Below are 24364 nucleotides of genomic sequence, written 5' to 3' on the forward strand. Positions count from 1 at the left end.
GGCAACGTCAATCCCCGCGCGCTGACGCGGCGCTGCCCTGAAACGATTTTTTTTTCCTCTCTCTCTTTCGCTAAATAAATAAACAAATAAATAAACGAAACGTCCGCGAGCTGCTCGAGGGCCCTTTAAGGGGCGCGGTGCCGCAGCGCGCCCCGCCCCGGAAGTGCCACGTGTCCGGAGTGCGCCTGCGCGGCCTGCGCGGTAGTTCCGCTGCGCGGCGGTTCCTCCCCCCTCTCCCGCCCCTTCCTTCCCTTCCCTCCGCGCCGGAGCCGGGGCCGCAGCCACGGCCGGGGCCGCAGCCGCCCAGCCCGCGCCATGGCCCAGCCCGCGCGGGCCCCCGCCGCCTTCCGCGGCCAGAACGGCGCCGGGCAGCAGCCCTACAGCAACGGTGAGGGCCGCGCCGGGGGGCGGCGCTCAGGGGGCACCGGGGCGGGGGGGGCGCTGAGGTGGCTCCCGCGCTGGGTGGGGGCTGAGGGGACTTAGGGGATCGGGGGCGATAAAGGGCCCTGGGGCTCCCCTGGGTCCTTCCCCCTGCCCGGCCGCCTGCGAGGCCCCTCATGGCGCCGGGAAGCGCTCTTTAAGTTTATTTTTTTATTGGCTTTCTCTCTATATATATTTTCTTTTTTTTTTTTTTTTTTTTTTTTTCGTGGGCGGTAGGTACCGTGATGGGTGTTTTCTCTCTCTCTCGGGCGTTAATTAGCTTTTTAATGAGTTCTTCAGTTAGAAGGGCAGGGGAGTCAGCGGTATGGAGGAGCTTCGAGTGGGTCGCGGGGCTTCGGGGCCCTCACCGCTGTCTGAGGGGAGAATGGACCTTAAATTAAAGAAAAACGCATATATTGAGCACTGGGAATCAGAAACCTTGTTACCCTATGTATATACATATATATGCACACACGTATATATATCTTTATACACGTATACATGTCCCCGAGGACGTGGCTCCCTGTGGGGGCAGTGCCTACGTGCTCCCAAAATGAGATTTTTTGGGACCTGCCCCAAATAGGAAGCTTGCTACCCTGTTAAGCCGTGTTATGGGAAAAATATATACAGCTATTCGTTAGGTAAAGTAACCCTTTCCCTGGTTTTGCTGTTGACCTCTTAATGCCAAAGCACTTGAGAAGGTATTTTTGAAATAACTCTCAGCTGACAAAAACAGCTTTCAGAAAAAGCTGAGGGTTGTGCTAATTGGGTAGAAATCGTTCACTGAGTTGCCTCAGACTGACCGATCCGGACGCTGTCCCTTGACCCTGCTGCGGCGGCGGCGGTCGGCCGGGCCGGGCCCTTTGGAACCTGCCTGTACATGTGGCACCCGGGTGATCGGCCGCGCCGGGAGGAGCTCCTGGAGACTTTCCTTTATTATTATTATTATTTTTTTTTTCTTTTAAAATCTTGTTGATCACACAAAACCAACTTGCTCTTGTCAGGCGTGCTGTCATCTGGGAGAGCCTCGACTCTCTTCCCTTCAAAATATATTTTGCGTTTAAAAAAAAAAAGCAAGTATTGAAAATTGGGTCATTCACTAGCTTGGCCTCTTGAGCTGGGAAGAAAATGATGCAAGAAGAGCTTTGCCTCCCTATCACACTTTGTTTTGAAAATTGATGCTGTGGGGAATATTTCCTGATTTCATGTATACATAGAGTATCCTCAGTACTTCGTTCCTTAATTGCTTCTCTGTTTCAGTGGTTAGTCTGCATCATAAACAGTTCAGTTATAAGGAGATCTTTTGAACTCTCTGCTTTAGACATGAGTAATTAAATAGTTTAGCTTCTCTTTGCCCTTCTCCTTTGGAGGCAGCTTATTGCTATTCCTCAAAGTCATCTACAAAATGACATTTTACAAATAACTGCACAGTTGCAGCCATGTGGGAAGTGTATAAAATAGCGCCTGAGAGCCTCTATTCTGATAAGTTTATGGTTCAAGAGAGGCACAAAATAAAGAGCAAATATCAGCTAATGAAGTATCAAAGTGGGCTGGTTTGCATAGTGGCATTGTTTTATATTTGCTGTTTTTGATACAGCCTGGAATAATCACATACTGGAAATCTGTTGAATCTGTCAGGTGTATAAAATAAAGAACTGAAACTTAGAGTTATGCAAACAACAGGTAATAAAGTTAAAGCAGTTGTTACGCTGTGTTAGAGTTCTGGTTTGGGTTACTGGCCTTTGAATAAATTAGATTATTCAAGTGAGGACTGTTCTTAGTATTGTTTGGAACATGTCGAGAAGGTGATGTGACCCTTGACTTTTATAGTAAAAATAATATGTGCTAAAAACAGTCAGGAACACACTTTCAGAGTATTGTTACAGTACAGTGGTGCATCTGCTAAGAAAGCTGTCCACAGAATATAACTTCTGTCGCCTCTTTTTCTTAAAATTTGTTCAGTTTATTTTTGCAGGTAGCTTCCTGAGCTCATGTGTCCAGCAAAGGCAGTAAATCATTATAGCAGCACTATATGTTGACCTGTACATTTTTAGTTCTGAGCATTGAGCTGATGGGCAACAACCCTCCTCTGCTTCTTTTTTTTTCTTTCAGTGGTAGTCTGCATTTAAATGAATACAGAATATTGATGCTAATTTGCTTTTCAATTGATAGATTTGAGGTGCAAACATGAAGAAGCAGCATTAAGTTGATGAGCATTCTTTAAGTGTAAATGCATCTTCTGGAATTGTTTTGGTGGGCTCATGTGATGTCTTGGAACCCCACTCCGAGGTCAGGAGATGCTCTAGGAATGTTTGCCTTTGGTCGGTTCTTCACGTGCTTGGAAAATGAGGGCTCAAGCTTGGCTGAACTGGTAGTTCAGTTAGAATTCAGCTTTTTAAGTTATTTCTTCTTGTATCTCCCTGAAGGTTAAGGAGGTTGCAGCTGGTGAATGCAGCACGCAAAATATTTGCCTTGGAGAGGATCGTACTGAAATTCTGTGTATCAGGGAATAGATCTTGAATCCAGCTTTGCATGCTCATATTTTGACCCTCTATAAAGTCAGCGAGCAACACTTATATATTCTGATACAATTCCTGATCTCTTAGACACATTGGAAGACCTTATGTTCCTATATAAATGTTATAAATTTCCTTCATTGTGCAACAGATTTTTCTTGTGTTTCTTCTGTTTCTGCTTCTGGCGTTGCTAACTCAGCTCTGTGGCATGCTGAGCCTTAGCTGCTTTGCAGTCAGATGATCTTCAGCCGTCGCAGGTTCCTTGTTGGTTCCTGGGCTTTGCAGAGCAGGAAACAAGCAGCGTATGGAGGAAGCTGGAGAGCCTATATGATTCCATCAGGCCTCAGCCAAGAGGTTGGGTCAGGACTAGCAGCTGCCACCAGTGACGCAGCAGGTCCTGAGAAGTCTTTGTGGAACTGCCAAGGAGGCTGGAGGGGGCTGCACCCCTCGGTGCTGCTGCTTTGGTTTTGTTGGCAGATCCATGCAGGCATGTCTGGAAAACAGCAACTGAGCAGGAGCTACTGCAGCTTTCTGTAGTGCTTCAGACTTCAGAAAGCAAAAGGAGAGCTGAGATTTGGAATATTATGCTGTGTTGAGTTAGATTTGAGTTTATGCCATAGAAGGTACTGGATCATTCATTTTCAGGCTTTACCTCCCTTTCGTTGCCTTACCCTCAATCTTCAGGGAAATTGGTGTTTAAAAGAGCAGTCAAAATACTCCCATTTCTGCTGTGGCTGGAGTATTGTGCCCTAAGGTGAATAATAAAGTTATGAAAATAATTAGTATTTTTAAATATCTTGTATACAATTTATTTTAGTGTTAGTGTGCCAATATATATGGCAATGCAGTTGGAATGCATCTCATCGCATAGGTCTCAGTTATATTAGAGTTAGCAAGTTAAATTTATCCATCTGTTTACAAAATCTATTGCAAAATCTTGCTGTGTGCCGCAGGATAGCTTTTCAAGTTGAGGAGTTGTTACAATTTTTGTCTTTGCAAGCTTTCTGTTTAGCCATTATGGATTTAAGGATATTATGTATTACTAAGACTGATGACCAGCATTGTAAGGACAGGGAGTATAACTGGGTATCATAACTGAAATGTGGATTGCTAATTGTGATTAATATGTAGAGAACAGTTTGATATTTACTTTTTGTGCACAAATAAGAGGCAAATAACAAAGATCACTAGTAGTACCTTGGCTTAGCACTTGGCGTTGATACATAGGATATTCTGTGGGGCAGCAGCTGGCTGCAAATGGGAACAAACCTACCCAGGAAACGATGGGCTGGATGACAGCAGCCCTGTGCATCTTAACTAGATTTTTATGTGTTTTGTAGTTAACTAAACTCGGGCATTTATGATAGTAAAACAAGAGTTGTACTAACTTGGCAATGTTACCTTTCTCACCTTTTGAAAAGCTTGGTAAAACAGCCACGGTAGCTCGGTAGCTTGGAAAAACAGCCACTTTTATTTAAATGTTAAATGAAATGTGACTTCTGGTGGCAGCAATTTTCAGTACTGGAAATTGAAATACGTACACAGGCATATATGGTAATCTTTATTTTTAAATTTAACATAGTATGGAATCCTGCAAGGGCTTCTGGTATGAAAACTAAGTTCTGCTTTTTTTTATAGACTCAAAAAATAAAATAAAAAAGTCCAAACATGTAACTAATTCTGGAAATCTGGGAAAGTAGTACAAAGCTGTAAAGAGCAGAATCTTAAGCCTAAACCAAAAAGAGGATCATCTTTACTTTCTTACACTTAAATCCATATGTGAAATGTCTGCAACGTTCAAGCTGCATTTAGAGATTAAAAAAAAAAAGGCAAAACCGTGTGGCAACTGGCTAAAATAAACAGAAATGATAGAACTTCAGAAAGTGTTTTAATGATCTTTAAGCAATCGTGATTATCAATGTCATATGTTATTTAGTATATTTGCTCATTCGGTAGGATTTCAGATTAAAAATTGTCTTGCTATCAATATTTTTCTTCCCAATTTGTGAATTATCTTGATATTTTATCCTACATTCCATTTTCCTGGCCAACGGGCTTTACATGAGTAGCATATTTATGAATAGTTCTTGTACTAAAATTAACTAGCAGAAAGTTTCATGGATTAATTTTGTCACTTGAGAAATAACATGGTGACCTATACTGATATTAGCTGTTTGTGTCTTTCCCTTAAAGTTTAAGTTATTGTCAATCCTCTGTGAAACCAAATTGTTACATAGAAATTCTTTTGCTTTCAGTTTGCCACTTTGTACTACTGCCTGTAGGAGGGCACTGGTCTCTGGTTAACTTACTTCCATGTTTCTGGGGATAGAAATAATGAAATTCTTGTGTAGGATCATGGATTATGTTCAAACACTGAAATGCTTCATGAGTTGTAGTGTTATACAAGGCAATGCTTTAAAAAAAAAAAAAAAAAAAAAAAAAAAAAAAAAAGAAAAGGAAAGTGAACAAAGATCTAAGTGGTGATAGCAAAATACTATGGAATTCATGTGGAGTCACTTGCACCTGGATTAGTTAAAAGAAAAAAAGCCCATGACTTTAGAGGCCAATAAAACCCTAGGGAAAGGATTCTCAGGAACATCTCTTCTGAAAATAAGTCTCATACAACGCTGACGTTTTAAAGGTTTTTATCTTCCAGGCCCTGTTCCGAACCAGCTGATGCATTCGTCGGATGGCCAGGGGTACAGCCCTTCAGCTCCAGGATCGTATTCGCATCAGATGCCAGCCAAGGTTCCTCCACATCAATCTTCTGGACAGTTTAACTATGGTAGCTCTCAGATTGCCTCTCAATTAAATAATTACCAAGGACCTGGACAGATTCTCAGCCGAGTGGCACCTCCGTCAGGGTCACCAGTGCAACAAGTGGGTTCTGCTGCACAAGTGCTGCCTCCTGTCCCGCCAAACTCGGCCGCCGGGTCCTCGGCCGGCAGCTTTGGAGCTGGCCCCCCGGGGCTCTCCAGCTGGCCCTATGGCCAGGCTCCTGCCAGTCATCCCGCCGGGTCCCCAACGAGCCATGTGGCTCACGTGGCGGGGACAGCACCAACCCAGCCACCGTCCTCCTTGCCGGGAAACACGAATCCTCCAGGGAGTTACCAATTTGCTGCCTCTCCGGGAGGCCCCCCGCTTCAGAACAGCTATATGAAGCCAGGTAACAGTGACTCTTCCGTAATGTTTTCTTCTTAAACTGACTCCTAATGACCCTTCTCTGTTTCTGGTTTAAAAAGATTATATAGGATTTACTCTGCAGCAGCTATTTGTGTGTGGAACTGGATTGTCAAAACAGATATTCTAAAAAAAAAAAAAATGCACATCACATACACTGGGGGTGACCTCTTTGGGTTTGAAATGAAGATTTTGTGTGCAGCTCAGGCATTTGAGTTGGTGTTGGTGGCTGAAGCAGATAGTTCCCTAATGGTGACTTGTTTTTTGGGAACCTGGGTGTGTATATTCTTTTAGAAAGTATTCTCAAAGTGTGAAATGCACAGAATTATCACCTCTATAGTCTATGTTCTCTTTTGTGCTGGTGTAAGCAATGGCTAAAAGCTCTGACAACAAACAGCGCTTTTCTGTAGCCTGTGAATATTGTGATAACAAACTTGTTCTCCAGTTTCTCTTTACCAAACAGTTAGTTGCTGTCACAGGGTTTTTCTGACTCTTTCCTTCTGAGAATGGTAATAATAGTTGCATACAGAAATATTTTAAATGTTAAAGCAAGTATTTTTTCTCGTGAAATGATTTGGACCTGATATTGGACATCTATCTTGATGTTGATTTCTTGATATATTTTCAGCTGGTAATGTTATGATTTTCAAACTGTCTTAAACTCATTAATGGAACTTTTTCAAACAGCTTATTCAAATAAGGAATGCTAAGCTTATTCAAATAAGCATAGCAAATTTCATTAAGTGGTATAGGGAGTAAGAGTGATTGAAACAGGGAAGTTCTTATATCCATGCAACAGTGAGTTGCAGCAATTTCTTTCCTTTCCTTTTCTTTTTTTTTTTTTTTTTAATCATCGATAAAATCAATATAGTTTATTTTGCTGGTCAAGCTTGTTTTGTATTTGGAAATGTTTTCCTGCATGGCTAACTCTGAACAGCTTCTCAGAGAAACAGGATCTCTTCCAAGTTCTGTAGTGATGTTGCTTGCACATAGCAATTGCTAATTTGCTTTGCACTATCCAACATTGAGATCAATCAGATAATTTCACTAGGGGCAAAGGTACATCAGGGATTTGGCATTATTCCAGGTGGAGAAAAGCAATAGGGTTTCTAAATGTCTCAGCTTGAGAAGATCCTAGAGGAGAAACGGTAACTTTTTTTTTTTTTTCCTCGTTTGCAGGGCTTTCTGCAAAAAGTAACAAGTTATAACTTCAAATTAAAGTGATAAACTTCCTATGTTTTTTATTTAATTTATAAGCACCTCACACTTGCTAATAGGTTTATCCAAACTACTTTTTGCCAGTGGTTTTCACATATGAAGTCTTTTTTTTTTTTTTCCTGTGTAGTTTAAGTAGCTACAGAATCTGTGTGTTGTTATTTTGTGTCAAGTTTTGAAAATGTAGGATGAATTCTGTCAGGAGAAATCTGTTTCGGCTCTTACAGACCCACACTGGACAGTATAGTGAACTGTATTATCATTTTATGAAGTCCAGACTGTGTATTTGAAATCAGGTTGCCTTGTGCCTCTCAGTTCTTCCCAATGGTCACCACACAACTGCAGGAGGTCATGGATAACAGCTATAGGACCTAGTGTGCTGGGAATACGTCAGAAACACCCTGAAGTTGTAAACCTTTTGCACTGTATCTCAGACTGTTTATCACATGGAATATGAGAAATATTTACAGTTTAGTCTGTGTCCCTTGTTTAAAAAGGTTTTGTGACCATTTCAGTTTGGTTAAACTCATTCCAAAAATGAATCTTTTCACAGCATCTGCCCCTCGGCCAGTGACTCAGCCCTTACCTCCAGTCCACCCTCCAAGGCCGCCTCTCGGACCCCCTCCGGTTTCTGGTCCTCCTTTGATCAGGCCATCAACGCTGCCAGCAGCAGCACCACCTAATAGCTCTGTGCCACAGGCTCTGCTAAATTCAGCTGCAAGTAGAGAAGGTAAGGAACATCTTTGCTGTTTCTGCTGAACCTGAGCACAACACGTCCATGTCTCCAGTGGTCTCTTCTTTCTCATTGTTCTGAAATGGCACTGAGAAATTTTCTTTGCATTAAAACTTGCATCTTGGGCCTGGGCATTTTCTGAAGGTAGTTAGTAAGGTTCATTGCCTGCAGAGGGTCAAGTTCCTTGTGTGTAGTCATGGTGTGAATGCAATAATAGTTTAGCTTAGTTTTGAACATATGAAAGGCAATAGGAACTGCCTAGAAAATGGTTTCTTCGTGATAGAACAAGTGCAACATCTCCAGGCCCCTGGAGAACAAGAAATGTTTAGTCTGCGAGGTGGGTTGGCTGCTTCCTACCAGCTGCATTCAGTGTAGAGTGTGGCAATAAGTTCATTTGAGCCATGTTTGGAGGTTTTAATGATAATATATAATAGAGTACATATTTTTTCCTTAGCGATAAGTATTTGTTCTTGTCTATTAAGACATAGCAAGATTAACAAAAGGTGAACTTTGGGACTGCCTTCTCAATTCCAAGGTTTTTGTTATCTCAGCTGGAACTTGTATCTTGATTGATTTGTGACTGTACTGGAACTTCTGCTTCAGCTGCAAAGAGCACTGAGTGCAGGTGAAAAGCCTGATGTTACCATGTGCTGTCAGTGAAAAATTTATTCTGTGAATTCAGTACCTAAATTTGAAAGTACTTTGAAAACCACAGCTACCCTATAGATGAACAGTATCTGACACCTTAATGCATATTAACTTGGAATCTATGAAAAATCCTGAGGTTTAAAGTAACTTAACAGTTTAATTAACCAGAAATATAGGACATGTGGGAGCATTATGAATGTCCTATGTGGGGGGGGAGAGGGAGGTTACTTTAGTAGAGAGACCATGTATGAGATTTATACTAAGATGTATATTTAACCCAGCTTTGTCCCAGGGCTGAAACTAAAGAAAATCTAAACCGTGATAACCTCATATTCACTTAGAAAGTCAAATTGCTTCTTATTTGCCTTATTATGCCTTCTTTCTGACTTGGGAAAAGTTTAACTGGGGCTCCCTCCTTTATAGGTGATGCTGCATCCACTGCCAGTGATGGGTCTATGGTCCAAAACAGCTATGATGCAATAGAAGGTGGTGGCCTCATGGGTAAGGGTTCGGGATTAAATAATTTTTACATACCTTTTTTAACAGTTTTGGGAAAGATACAGGTTTAAATATTTACATACAAATGTACATAGTCTGTTTGCTTTATGTCTTGAAAGGAAAATGAATGTAGAATTTGAAACATTATCAAGATTTTTGCAAAATTGATACCACTTGTTAATTGTTTACGCTTTAATAATAAAAAGCTTCTCCCACTATGTCAGCAGCATTGATCAAGCTGCAGTTCCTCAGGAATTTATTTGAAATATGTCTTCTCTACCTCTAGCAACCACACATCCATCTGCTGCCACCCCAAATGTTAACATGAGTAGAAATGTCGGATATTCGTATCCAAACTTGCCACCAGGCTACCAAAATACTTCTCCACCTGGAGCACCAGGTTTGCAAGCACCTGCTCTGCAATATCCAGATGGATCAAAACCTTTCCACCAGGTAAAGACTTTCTGGTTTTGTCTTACTACTCCAGTACCTCACAGCTGCCTCCGAACGCAAGCTGCTGCCCTTGGCTAAAGAAAGCTGTGGAAACCTGTGCATCAGGCTTCTAGGGTTTGCTGCTTGGTGCCTCATTTGTTTAAGATCCACACATGGGACCAGAAGTTAATGCTTTCATTATCACTTTGATAACAGTTTGGAAAGGCTTTTCACCAGCTCCTTCTGAAATATTCTCTCTGTAGAATATTTCTGTTCTAAAAACTTCCAGCTGCTTTGAACACATTTTTCTTTCCTCAGGTTACTGTTGTTGTTAGCTGAAATGTTTTTCGTTTCTTTTCTTTTTTTTTTTTTCCTGAACTTCCAAGGCAAACTGAGAAGCATATTTGTATTTGAAGGGTCTTAGAGAAAATATATGCTAATGTTTACCTCCATTATACTGCAAGCCTAAGTCCGAGTTTATATAGCAAGAAGTATTTATAAATATGCTATTATAATACAATAACAATTAATACCAAAAAAGGGAAAATATCTGCTTGCTTTTTTAAATGAACTGTGGATTTCATCCAAAGCTATATTAACTTCTGAAAATTTGATTTAGCCTCCTTTAGGCCCTAATCACTTAACTGCATCTATGGGCACCCTGAGTCTGCAGCAAGAAGGATTAAGACCTGTGAATCTTCTTCAAGAAAGAAATATTCTTCCTACGACCATCTTGCAGGCTCCTGTCCCAAACTTGCATGAAGACATCCAGAAGCTGAATTGCAATCCTGAGTAAGACTATTCATTTGTTATAATTCATGGCAGGGGGAACACCCAAAAGTATAGATTCCTTGTCATAAACATAATTCTTCACAAAACACTTCCTTAATTTTGTAGAAGACTTTGAAGTACTCTTTGGAGTAGAAAACTTTGCATACTGATTTCACTCTCTTAAAATAAAGATGGTTAGTACTGTAAATATTTTAAATTTTGAAATGAGGAGACTCAGCAGAAAGCATATTTTTGTGATATTAAAAATCTATAGCTGTGGGTGTTGTTGTTGTTGGTTTTATTTGGTGGGGCTAGCTTCCTCCTTGCTTTAGAGGGGAGACAGCAAGCTTCATATGTACTCTTGAGAAAAAATCTTCCAGGAAATATTTTAAGACATTAAGCGATTGTCAGAATGTGACAGTTACTTGTGTACCATAAGATTAATTAACCATCTGTATTCTACTGCAAATCTTTTGAAAGCATTTGTCTCCACTTGCTGCTGCTTTTTATCAAAAGAAAAACCCACTAAAAATAGCGTTTTAGAGGGTTAATTAGGTAATTCTATCAGTTAAGCGCCTTATGGCTACTTACAGAACTGTCAGTAGAAGTTCTCTCAGTAATGACTCCTTCTCTGGAGCCAAGACTGAGGCAGGTAGCTGAGCTGCTGCTGTTATTCCTTTAGGTACTGTTAAATTATCTGATAATTTCAGTTTACGTTAAGACCTGTGGTTTCAAGCAACTCTGTCTTCTGTTCTAAAAGGATCTCATAATCATCCTGTTAGGGTTCTTAGCTGCTGAGTGTTTTTTCTAAATCTCTCCCAGTATACACGAAAATTCTGTGTCTGTATAGAACACCTGGAAAAACAAGGAAAAATATTTTGTGTGTTGTACCTATTTGTAACTGCCTTGCAAGAGCAAGCTGGCTGGAGAATTGTTTAGAATTTGATTTCCTGGTAACTTTAAAACAACTTTGTGAACTTCAGAGGTTCAAACTGGCACAAAGGGCCAGCTCAAAATGGTTTTCCAAGACAAAAGTTAGCGTATAAAGATTTGATATATTTTTGAGCGCTTTTAGGCTTAATTTTGACTTAACTGGCTAAAGTGACACTCAAATTTGCATGAACATCCTGGATATAAAGTAGCATAACTCACATATGTCATGTGGGAAATGTTTGGACTGAATCAGTGATCTGACAGATTTGGAGAAGATATTTTATCTGGAAATGGAAATCTGCTGTCACCAGCTGGAAAAATAGAAAGGATGCTGGATACTACTGAAATCACCGTTTTATTACCTGAAAGCCTCTGAAAATAACCCTTTGTCCTGCAGGTTGTTCCGCTGCACCCTGACTAACATTCCTCAAACTCAGGCCTTACTGAATAAAGCCAAACTTCCCTTGGGACTCCTGCTTCATCCTTTCAAAGACTTGTCGGTATGGCAAACTATTGAAAACTTCAAATGCTGAAGTATGCTGGGGGCAGGGGAGGATTAGTCTGTTGTCGTGCAGAATTGGAAGTAGGGATCTGTCTTAAATACAAAATTAACTGGCTTGAAAAAGAAATATATGAGGCCAAATAGGTCAGAGCTCAGCTCTGATCTTTTAATTGTAAAGATGCCATGTGGATGCAGAAATAAATCTGCATTAATGCTTCCTTCTAAACAAGCATGCTGTCACTAGGTGACCAGGAAGCATAGTGTAAATAGTGTTATCCTAGTTAAATAATTATCCTGAGTTTACATTTTTAAACTGGAAACTTCTTTTCCAGCAATTGCCAGTGGTCACTTCAAGCACTATAGTGAGATGCCGTTCCTGCCGGACATACATTAACCCTTTTGTCAGCTTCCTAGACCAAAGGAGATGGAAATGCAATTTGTGCTATAGAGTGAACGATGGTAAGCTTAAAAGTACTTAATGACTTAAATTGGTGTGTTAAGGGGAACCTTTTTGACCTTGGCCTTTTATACTGTGATGATGTTAGAGATGGTCAGTCATGCTGGGGCTGTTATGTATGAAATAGTTCCCATGGAGGCAGTGGTCCCTAATCACTCATAGTGAGTCTGAAGTCTGCTAGGTACGAAGCAGCTGCCCTACCTGATGCTGTTCTGTAAGAAATATTGTTCAACAGACAACAAACAGCTGATGCATTTGCTTCAAAATGTAGCACAGCCAATGCTGCTGTGAAGTAGTAATCCTTATCTACACTTATCTACATAGTTCCTGAGGAATTCATGTATAATCCTGTGACAAGAGCTTATGGAGAACCTCATAAAAGACCTGAAGTTCAGAATGCTACTATTGAGTTCATGGCTCCGTCTGAATACATGGTAAGGTTTTACTTGCTCTTTATCACTCTTATTTTGTTCTATTTCTGGAGGCAAGTCAGGGGGGAAAAAAGGAAGTGTTATTGAGGGTGCTTTCCAGCATGCTTAGAACAGTTGCTGCCGCAAGGAGTATATCTGAGAAGCCTTGGGAAGAATTTTAGATGAGATTTTTTTTCATTTCTAAACTGATATAACTTCAAAGTCTTTCCATACTTGGAATATATAGATTTTATTAGGTCTTTGGGAAGCAAGTCACAATTCTAGAATTATCTGATAAGAGACAGACACGTTAAGAAGTTTTAACCTATCTGTGATTTGCATATAGTTCTAACTAACACAGTTTAATCTTGTGGAAAGAATAAACCAAATCTAGTAAATGTTGCTTTGAAAATAATATTAATCATTTCCTTTCTCAGCTACGTCCACCTCAGCCACCAGTGTACCTCTTTGTGTTTGATGTCTCGCATAATGCAATAGAGACAGGATACTTGAATACAGTTTGCAAGACCTTGCTAGACAATCTTGACTTGTAAGTATTTTTTCCTAATACCTCCTCTGCTTTCCTTATCCTTCAGGAATAGGAAGCTCATGTTAGATATTAATGGGGCACTGCCTGCTTTCTAGAAGAAAAATTTCCGTAATGAAAACTGTCGATGACCAGTATTACCTAGAAACATGGCCTTCAGTTGCAGTCTTTTTCCCATCACAGCTGCACCGAGAAATGTTAATTTTAAGTCAAATATTCCAATCTGGATCTTTTCTGCCAGACTTCCGAGTACCTGAAAAAAAAAAAAATCATATTTATGAAGTCTTTTGACCTGGATTTTTTAAAAAGATGAAATTTAGACGTGTTCCTTTCAGTAAATACTTGGCATTTATTTTGTATAAAATTACATAGGTAACTGAAAGTATAAATGCTTGATCTGTTGTAGATTTCTTTTTTTTACTTTGGAGTTGTGTTATTCTTGACAGGTCTATATCCAGTAAAGCCATGTCTAACTTTCTACTTGATTTTTTTTTAAAGTTATTGCAAATTCTTGCTGTGGGATTCTCACATCCCTCACTCCTTTCTGAAGAAGGTGTTACACTGGACTTCTGCATGGGACTAGTAGTTAAGTCTTAGCTGTCCAGTACTAAGCAGTATGAAACATTTTTCACTGGAGCGTCTATTTTCTTCAGAACTTTATATAGCTGCCTTGCAATACTATATTTCTGGCTAAATTTTCTCTACAGAGTCATGTTGTAGGATAAGGATCTTATTACAAAGGAAAAAACTTAAAAATTGCAAACATCTGTTGCTGGTCTGGGGACATTTTATTCTTTCTAAATATTATTATTTATTCTTTCTAAATATTATATTCTTACCCTTTGGAGAAAGATTTTTTTCACTTCTGCTAGGTAATTCTAATATGAGCTCTATTTTTTTTTTCTCTCTTTAAAATAACTTAGTCAAGCCATTGCAAAAAATATAACTGTTAAGCTAGCTACATGCTAAGAAACTTGGACAGGTGCAGTAGATTTTTTTTGCTTAGGAAAAAGTCTGCAGAAATAAAATTTCATCTCGCTGAACACCATATGTCTGATTTTTAGGCTTCCTGGGAACACTAGAACAAAAATAGGCTTCATAACATTTGACAGCACAATCCATTTCTACAGTCTTCAGGAAGGTCTCTCGCAGCCGCAGATGCTTATAGTGTCAGATATTGAAGGTATGCAGAAATAACCTCTGTGATTAGCATCTATTAGCAACTACTGATTTTGACACCATTTAAAAATATATACTGGGAGTTTGTTGATCACATCACTAGTCCTACTGCTAATGGCTTTAGGTGTAGCCTACATCTGGCATCTTTCATAAAGCCACTGTGAGCTGAGGAAGGCTTTGAAAAAATAAATAAATAAACCCAAACTTTCATAGATGTAACACTTGTGACTTGAAATGTGAAGTCAGCTTTCCTGACTTTAACTTATGCAATTATCTAGACTTCTTTATAATGTCAATTCAATTGAAGTACTGACATTCAGTAAATTGCTTGTTCTTCTGTCACTTGTTTCAGGTCACCTTTTACTCTGTAATATTGGGCCAAGGTAGAATGAATTTGGGAAGATCTTCCCTATCTCTTTTTTTTATATACTTTATTATCATTTTGATATTCCAAAATAGTTTTGTAACCACAGCCATGGTTGGAATGAGGAGGAAGAAAGGGACAACCACTTCATATAATCTGTTTTGAAGGGATTTTTACATTGTTTGTGTACCTCTTCAATAGGGGTGGCTTTCCCCAAATAAAATTGGGGAAAGTCTGATGTGATGATTTTTTAAAAGATAATTTAAACATATTTTTGTTTTTCCAGATGTATTTATACCAATGCCAGAAAACTTGCTAGTAAATTTAAATGAAAACAAAGAGGTAAGAACTGTCTTCATAACATATGATATTCATATAATATAGTAGATAAATTGTGGATGACTTAATGGTCTTTAATATTTGTGGTTTAAATACCCAGTTTGCAGTGGAAATAGTCTTTTATATTATTTGACTTTAGACCACTCTTCTGTTTCAGGTTGGTAGTTATTGACTTTAGCAAGGGCTTTTTATTTTCTGCTTTATTATTAGAAGTACTAATACATCTATTTGTATGTTTAACAATCAGCTCTGTAAAGAGGGGGACTTCTGATTTGACTCAACATTGTGTTTTTGATTGTAGCTAATTCAAGATCTCCTGAAGACCCTGCCACAGATGTTTACCAAGTCCCTGGAAACGCAGAGTGCTCTTGGGCCTGCATTACAGGCTGCTTTTAAACTAATGTCTCCAACTGGTGGTAGAATCTCTGTCTTCCAGACCCAGCTTCCATCTCTGGGAATGGGAGCACTAAAATCACGGGAAGAGCCAAACCAAAGATCAACTGCAAAGGTTAGAAAGGAAAAAGTTTTAAGAGAACCGAGTACCCTGTTCTAGACGTATGTATGTGGCTCAGGAATTGCCTCTTTTAAGTACATTTAGAGGTTATCTTGTTGAGCTAATGATCCTTTGTTATACAGCAGAAAAATTGAAGAAAAACAAACACTATAAGCTAAGAATAATGATTTTTTGGAAGATGTTATCACTGAAATTGTGTGGCTGAATCACTTATTAATGTCCCTGAAGATGGACAGTAAATGTTTCAATCTGTTTTGAACTGCCTCTCCATTATATTAACAGGACATACATCTGACACCATCGACTGATTTTTACAAGAAATTAGCCTTGGACTGCTCAGGGCAGCAGGTTGCAGTGGATTTATTTCTTCTTAGTGGGCAGTATTCTGACTTGGCTTCTTTAGGTAAGTTCTATAAAGCTCTTGTAGTTCATAGCTTTTACATATTTGACAAATGCACAGAACACAGGAACCTGATTTGAATAAATGTAGTATGCCAAGTTGTGAAATCATCCTTGGTGAGCAGACACACTGTGAACAGAATGTAATCTTTTAAGTATTTCCTGATTTAGCATAACTATTTTCACATTTTTCCTTATTCTGTGAGTCAGGAAATCCTTGTGACCATGGTATAAGCTTCTGGAAATACTCTTCTGCCTTTTAACCATCAGTGTGGCTATCTTTACAGTAATCTTCAATAGTATTTTAATTGTTTCTCTCTCCATTTAAGTAACCTTTTGAATGGCATTGGCACAACACCTATACCTTCTTCAGACTAACAGAAAAAAATAGATGTAATACAGTTCTATGTACAATATTTTTGTAGCTTATCGGGTGTGAAACATCTATGTTTTTGTAGACAGGCCTATAACTATGTAACAGAGGTATTTGCAGGTGTGAAGAGTTTAGAGGGAATATTAGGTTCGGCTGATAAAACCGACATATTTAAAGACCACAGCAGCCACTGTCTGCCCTCTGCCACTGCATGTTGTTTCTGTTTCAGGCTGTATATCAAGGTATTCTGCAGGCAGTGTCTATTACTACCAGTCATATCATCATAAACACAACCCTGTCCAGGTGGAGAAATTACAGAAGGAGCTGAAACGATATTTGACCAGAAAGATTGGTTTTGAGGCTGTCATGAGGATAAGATGCACCAAAGGTTTGAACACTTCCTTTTTCTTGTTATTTGGAAACATTTCAGTGGTATTTTGGCTTTACGTATGCTTGAATGTTTAAAAGATACGTATTAGGCAAAAATCAGTAGGAGGAATCAAACCATTTTTATTTAAACTATACTTGCCACTTGGATACCAGCAGAGGTACTGTATTTAGCAGTGGTTAAAACTGCAAATTTTATTGGACTATTATTTTAATAGGGAACTTCCTTATAGTCTAGAGACTTCTATTACTCTGCATTGATTTGGCTTTTGAATTCCTGTTCTTTGCTAGGCTTTGTGGATCCTATAGATTAGTTGGGTTTTGGGATATTTATCTTTCCTTGAAGATGCTTTATTTCATTGAGAAGAATCTTAATATTCTGATGCACTGCACAGTGAATGCAGTGTAAATGGTGTTTGTAGTTCCCATCTGACTAGAATAATAATAAAAATATATATATTTTTATCCTGTAGGTCTTTCCATTCATACCTTCCATGGGAACTTCTTTGTGCGATCTACAGACTTGTTGTCCTTGCCTAATGTAAACCCCGATGCAGGATATGCTGTGCAAATGGCCGTAGAAGAGAGTCTTACTGACATGCAAGTAGTGTCTTTTCAGTCAGCCCTGCTGTATACATCCAGCAAAGGTAAGATGTGTAAGCAGTGTTAGCTAAAATAATGGTGTGGAATTTCTATGAGTGTTCTCTTCACAAACTGCAGTTCAGTTATAACTACAGTAATATTTTCTGTGTAATGTCAAGATGAGATCTGTGATGTTTTACTGCGTGTAGTTGATGTTATTGCTTCTTCCCAACCCATATGTTTCTTGGGAACCTTACTCTGGTCTGCAAATGAGTAGGTTTAACTAAAAACCAAAAACTAAATCATTAACAGCTACTGGCAGCGTTCTGGTTCACCACTTGTTTGATGAAATCAGATTAAATTTCAATTTTTTTTTTTGCTTGTTTAGTCAAACGCAGATTAACTGCTTTGCTAATTAAGTTCCTTAAGTGCTTCCAATACTTAGGCATTGCAGAAGTGAAGTATGCAGCAGTGTTCCCTGTATCACTTCATAAAAAGCAAGTAGGGTTTGACAAGACCATTTTCTTCTCTTGCAGGCGAAAGGAGAATCCGTGTCCACACCATGTGCCTGCCCGTCGTAGCAACGCTGAGTGATGTCTACTCGGGGGCAGATGTGCAGGCTATCACTGGGCTGTTGGCCAATATGGGTAAGCAGGATAAGAGCTCGTTGTTGAAGGGTTTTACACGTGCATGCCCAAAGCTTTGAGTAGTTGGTCTCTGGGAAGCAGAAGGAGCAATTCTGTCATCACAGAGAGCTTCGGTTGTGAACTCCAGGGCTCTTCGATTCTTACCTTACTTAAGGCAAGAAATTAGCCTAACTGTATGTTGTCAGCTTGATTTATGACCTTCATCTTGTACATCACCACACTTTCGGTGGCTAATATAGCAAACTGGGCCTATAGCTTTTTTTTGAACAACCTCTCTTGACGTGTTCTGTACTGCAGCATCTTATCAACATGTGTTTGCATACATCTTAAAATGATAAAAAAAAAAAAAAATACATACGTGCCTGTATTCTGACCAAAGAGAGAAAAGTCACTTATTTAAGCTTCATACTCTCCTTTTAGCTGTGGACCGATCTGTTTCTGCCAGCTTGAGTGATGCTCGTGATGCCCTGGTCAACGCCGTGATAGACTCCTTGTCTGCCTACCGTGCTTCAGTCCTGAGCGTTCAGCAACCCGGGCTCATGGCCCCCCGCTCGCTGCGGCTCTTTCCACTCTATGTGCTGGCACTCTTAAAACAGGTGAGAGATGAAAGCAAGCCACACAGGAGGACTGTCCGTGTTTGACATGTCAGCAAGAAGTAAAATAGTATTCCTTGGAGGTATGGAATAGCATCCATCATCTCAATTCTGAGTCTTACTAAAATGTGGAAAGATAAGTTGCTTGATTTAGACTGTTTAATAAAAACAAACAACAACAACAAAAAAACCCCAACCTTCCTGCTTTTTGCTACTAGGATATTGAGATTTTTCACAAAGTTGAGACTGGTTCTGTCTTCATAAGCAGAGTTCTTGGGAGATAACAGCTCAATTTTTCTGCTTCCTCTGAATTTGGTAACTGAAAGGCCAGCGTTGAATAAAGCCTATCTATTTGTATTAGGCCTGAGCGGATAGTATGTATTTTGTTGACACAGAAATGCACAGTCACTATATGGGCTTGTCATTTGGTGAAAAAGGAAGGGACTTGGAGAATTTTATGAAGCAAATGTGTCAGAGTAATGAAAAGGGCTTCTGCTCTTGCCTGCAAAAGAAATCAGCTTGGGATAGTGAGCATATTAAAGAATATTGCTGTGGTGAATTATTTAGTTTAGAAGCCTGTATAAGAGCGAGAGGATAAACGACCCTGTAAGTGTTTGATCCAAGCAGAGTTGGGGCATCTCAGTTACAGCTCAGGATATTTTAATCACAGCAAGTTTGGGATTTGGACTTGCAGATTATTTCAAGTCCTGTAAGATTCTACACACTGAAGCCAATGGTAAAGTGTTCTAACATCTGTTCTTTAAATTTTATGAAGAACTGGTTTTGAGGTTTGTTATAAAAGCTTTCATCTCAACTGTAGTGGTAACTAGAAAAGATTAGTAGTTTACCCAGGTCATGCCTGGCTGCAGAACCAGAAATGGGAGTAATGAGACTTGTATGCTAATACAATGTGAAACATATTAAGGACAACTATGGAGAAGTGAAATAGCAGTGGTAAAGCGCTATATTTTGAAATAATAATTATGGCTGCACTCTGATGTATAAGTAAATTGGAAATAAACAACAGGCGGTGTGTTAAATTAAAATTGTTTCTTGAATGCAATTCAAAACTTTCTTTTAACTGACAAAACACTCAATTATTTGCAGAAAGCATTCCAAACTGGGACAAGTGCACGTTTAGATGAACGCATTTTTACCATGTGTCAAGTTAAGAACCAGCCCCTTGTTTACCTCATGCTTATGACGCATCCCAACCTGTACAGAGTGGATAATCTCACAGATGAGGTGAGTCTTCGTGTTACTGCATGGCTGTGTGTGTTCAGTTCCACAAATAGGTGTGACATGAAAATTTGTGTTTAAAAACCTCAGGAAAGTTCTCCACATTAAAGCTATGCAGCTAAAAAGTGCTGGGCTGTATCTTTCCACCTGGTGCACTTTGGCATTGTGTTCTTTGGGATTGGACTGATGGATTCTGGACTGAGGGTGTGATAGTGGATGAGGACTTTTTTTTTTTTTTTTAAACCTTGTTATGCTCTTGCTCTGTCACTGACTTGCACGATGAATCATGTGCAATTAAAGACAACATTTCAGTAGTGGCATTTTACCTTTTTATCCCTCTATAGTTTCCTTATATTAAAGTGTAAAAGTAGTTTTGTGACTCATGTAAGAATGTTAGTAGAAGAACCTGAATAATTCTGCAAGTCACAACTTCCAAAACTTGGACCATCACATTTGTTATCTATAGAAGTGATCAACAAAGAAAGTTGATGCTCTCAGTACACCTCTCTAAATAAAAAAATTCAAGGATATAATAGTGTAGGGTATGTAAATGAATTACAACTTGAATGTAGTTGAAGGATAGTCATTCAGTTTTCATATTCAATATACTGTATCCTACTCCTGTTCTAGCCTTCTGTTTTTGACTGAATTCATTAAGGTGTGAACTGTGTGGTTTTTCTTTTTTTCCCCTCTTAGGGAGCTCTTAACATAAATGATAAAACCATACCACAACCACCCATTCTGCAGCTGTCTGTGGAAAAGTTGAGTAGGGATGGTGCTTATCTTATGGATGCTGGCTCTGTAAGTTTTATTTTCAAAAATATATATACTTATGTGACAAGCTCTTTTTGAGAACTCAGAATGTATAGAAGGCTACAGTTTTGCATTGATTTAATGTTGTTGTTGCTGGATATCTTTCAGGTAATGTTCCTGTGGATTGGAAAGAACTGTGGGCAGAACTTTATCAGCCAAGTCCTTGGAGTTCCAAACTATGGCTCAGTTCCACAAAATATGGTAGGTGCTTGCTTTGTTATATACTAGTCACACAGTGACTGAATATTATCTTTATTAGAACTAATCAAATATTGACTTTGCAGTTATGGTTCATTATAAATCCAGCTTCAGGAAACAAAGTCAATTATTTCACCTCTCTCCAGGCCAAAACTTTAATGTAGATCTTACTATGAAAATGCACTAAGAGGCTGCTGATGATGATGATTAAATTTCTCAGAGCTGTGGGAGAAACCTGAGAATGCTTGGAGATAGGGAGCACAATAGATTGATGGGAAAGTCCTTCAGCTCATCTGTCTGAGATTTCTTTATACCTGATTAGTATAGAATTTGGCTCATATTTAGTGTCCTATTATTCCTCTTGGGGGGGGAAAAGAATCTTTTATGTATTAATGATATCTTTTGCCTCTTTAGACACATCTCCCAGAACTTGAAACTGCAGAATCCATCAGAACAACAACTTTCATCGCTTGGCTGAGAGAGCAGAGACCCTTCTTTCCTATACTGTATATAGTAAAGTAAGTGTCGTCCTGTTCCTTTTTAATTGCTTGTGTGCTGCTTCAGGGACTTCTTACAATGCATATTTGGATATTATATATAATACAGCACTTTCTTCAAACAAGTTTTAGCGATAGTGCATGCTCTACCTGAAACTTAGCAACAGATATGACTTGTCAGTATCTCCCATTGGTCTTGATCTGTGAAAATCCCAAATAGAACAGTGTATAGTGAACATCAGATAAGTAAAGTAAATGCTGACAAAGGAGCATCAGTTGGGATAAATCACAAGAGCCAAGATCCTCTTTCTCTGCCCTTAAGCTGCTTTCGAAGCATCTTACAACTGACCTGTAACTTTTTGACTGCATTGTGCTATAAATTTTGGTGAATATTTATTTCATTAAAAAATTGTTTTCATTTTGAAGGGATGACAGTCCATTGAAATCAAGTTTCCTGCAAAATATGATTGAAGACAGAACAGAATCAGCCTTATCATACTATGAGTTCCTCCTGCATATACAGCAGCAAGTGAATAAGTGAAACATTAGCCTTTGGCTCACTTGCTTAAGAAAAGATTTCGCGGTAAAGAACACTTGTGCTTGTAATATCTTCATTCAGTCTGTGGCCTGAGGCAGTTGATGAGAAGTTCTCACTGTGATTTCAACGAACTAAAGCAAATAAAGGACCACATCTGAAAATCAAATGTGCAACTATGTAATATTGTACCTTAAAAACAAAATATTGGAACTGGTTGAGCACCTTTAATTTGCTGCAAATTATGTTTTTACTGTAAGTAGTTGCAGCATGAAGTACATTTACAAAGGCAATATTGCAAAGGTAAAATACATTTTGTAAAATAAAGAGTTTTGTTGTTCAAAATGTATATTTCTGTAACTTTGCTTTTCTTTTTTTCGCTGCTAGATATAAAAACCTCACAATACTGATTATGATTTGCAGGGAAAATCTTTATTCAGTGCATCCAGTGATTAGCATCAGAGCATCTTAATGTTCTGCTTGAAGTGCTTAAAGTAGCAATGAAACAACTATTCATTGTGAAAGGAACAAATGCTTTATGAAACTTAAAATCCATGGTTTGGAATGGATTATCACTAATAGGACTAAAGGTAAGCTTAAACCAGATAAGATGGCTGAATCTGTTCGAGTTTTAAACACATCAGTATTGCAGTTAAAAATGGGAGTGGGGAGGAGCAGGCCCCCTCTATGGGATATGTTTGAAAAGTGAGTTGCTGAGACAGCAGCAAAAGTCAATGAAAATGGATAGCAAGCTCTAGTTTTGCTCAGTGAAATGGTTGGAGTTTTAATTTCAGTTTGTAAATGGTGTGGGAGGACAAGGAAGGGCATCCCAGATTTTTTTTTTTTTTAATCAGTAGACTTTGGGCCCTTCTTTACATTAACTGAATGCTAGGTCCCTAAAACTTGGTGTGCTTATGAAATGAGTTTGTCCGACAGCACTCAATGTTTTGAAACAACTTTGAATATTTGACACTCAAAATTGGAAAAGAAATTTATTTTCCAACGACAAATGTCATGTTGAGTTTGGAGGGCTGCTTGTAGTTTGAGGCACACTTTAAGTTTCCCAAATCCTTTCTTTTAACTATGTAATGATCCTAGGTCCAGAGGTGGTGTGCACCAAACAAAAGCTTTAAATGTACTCTCAGATTCCTGCCAGTGCTACAGACCGAAGTGGACATTTGGCTTAAGTGAATTTTCTTTTGTACAAAAATATTTAGAGTATTTTATGAGAGTGTATTGATAACTTCCATTTTGGAGATAAAGCTGTTATTGATGGCTAGCAAAATAAAGAGTCCTTTAAGTTATTGTATCTGTATGCCTGTGGAAGAGCTTCATACAGAAAAATCATGTTTTGCTTTTAGCTTAATGGTGATGAGCTTAATTATAGGTCTTGCAAAATCTTTCTGAGATAAGTAACTTTAACAGGCAAATATTTATAAATAAGTGGGCAAGTAGGTACTGTAACTAGGCTAGGTGACTTGTTTTGTGGTGTGAATGTCTCGGGCGCAGGACCTGGTAGCGTCATGATTTGCTGTGACCTCGGGCTCTAGCTGTGCTTGGTTGTCAGGAGTTGCCTTAGTGCAGGGCAGAAGCGGGTCTGGAGAAGCAGCTCTCGAGCACAAGGTGCTCAAGTTCAGAGCAGGGTCTAGAAAGGCATGAGAAGACCCCCCACCCCAACCCAATCGGAGCCCCTGTGGCTGCCGTCTCCGTCCCAAACGGAGTACACGTGGGTGGCTGTCAGAAGTGCACGTTTTCTAGTTGAAGTGCAGAGATTAAGTTTGGCCGTGTGACCTTTTCCAATGGGAAGGGACTTTTCAGCTAAATCATAAAGGAAAACTATGCACTTGCATAGGTTATCACTTATACCTTTGGGGCATGTTATCAGTTAGGCACTAGAAACCATTCTTGTGTCTAACAGCCCACTCAGTTTCTCTTTCTAGCTGCCACTATATTTTACCATTATATTCCTTAAAATGTTTTTTTTTTTTTTTTTAAAAGAAGTTCGAGGTGGCTTCATTGCTTTATGTACACCAGTTTATGGCTGTCAGTCTGTCTGGCAATTAATGACTTTGAGTTAGGGTCCCTAGGATTTGCAGAGCAAGAATCAGAGAAACTCTCTTGGAATAGAACCCTTCACCTGGGACAAAATCCTGTTTTGAACTTTGTTATTTGTTCACTTGTGGTGGGAGAAGCCTGCGTGTTCAACGTGCGTTGCTGTAAGGGCAGCGCAAGGTAGATGAACATGTAAACTGTCTATGATGAGTCCTCTTTCTTTTTTAACCAACAATTGAAAGGATGAGGATACTGAAAATGAACTGCAAAAACTGGCAAGAGTTGCTCTGATACTTTGGTTTCAGTACAGCAACTCTACCACTGCAAATGTACTCTATTTTTCTAGTTGAAGACTTTTTTAATATATCTGTATTTGACACATTAACATTCA

The 24364-nt window shown here is 39.1% G+C and overlaps 1 protein-coding gene across 1 annotated transcript; it reads left to right on the forward strand.

Annotated features, from left to right (window-relative positions):
* The first annotated feature begins 280 nt into the window (after positions 1–280).
* On the forward strand, positions 281–22565 carry SEC24A (SEC24 homolog A, COPII component). Its single transcript, XM_088536920.1, has 23 exons — positions 281–388; positions 5593–6102; positions 7885–8061; positions 9136–9213; positions 9497–9663; positions 10262–10434; positions 11744–11846; positions 12181–12307; positions 12630–12739; positions 13153–13265; positions 14327–14445; positions 15092–15147; positions 15446–15652; positions 15941–16061; positions 16660–16818; positions 17291–17464; positions 17936–18046; positions 18467–18642; positions 19747–19884; positions 20575–20679; positions 20800–20892; positions 21304–21407; positions 21813–22565. Exons 1-23 carry the CDS (start codon positions 316–318, stop codon positions 21925–21927), a joined length of 3309 nt encoding a protein of 1102 aa, XP_088393046.1. The 5' UTR covers positions 281–315; the 3' UTR covers positions 21928–22565.
* Positions 22566–24364: the final 1799 nt, after the last annotated feature.

The sequence above is a fragment of the Tinamus guttatus genome, unplaced genomic scaffold, assembly GCF_059628265.1.
Source record: "Tinamus guttatus ecotype Peru unplaced genomic scaffold, ASM5962826v1 Tinamus_guttatus_pri_ptg000710l, whole genome shotgun sequence".
Classification (NCBI taxonomy): Eukaryota; Metazoa; Chordata; class Aves; order Tinamiformes; family Tinamidae; genus Tinamus; species Tinamus guttatus.

What these genes read in the sequence shown, in the direction of transcription:
- SEC24A (XM_088536920.1), top strand. Translation starts at nt 316, where the DNA reads ATGGCCCAGCCCGCGCGGGCCCCCGCCGCCTTCCGCGGCCAGAACGGC. An exon ending in ATTTAAATGAAAACAAAGAG is followed by an intron (nt 15,148 to 15,445) that starts GTAAGAACTGTC and finishes TTTTGATTGTAG; the next exon opens with CTAATTCAAGATCTCCTGAA. An exon ending in CCTATACTGTATATAGTAAA is followed by an intron (nt 21,408 to 21,812) that starts GTAAGTGTCGTC and finishes TTCATTTTGAAG; the next exon opens with GGATGACAGTCCATTGAAAT.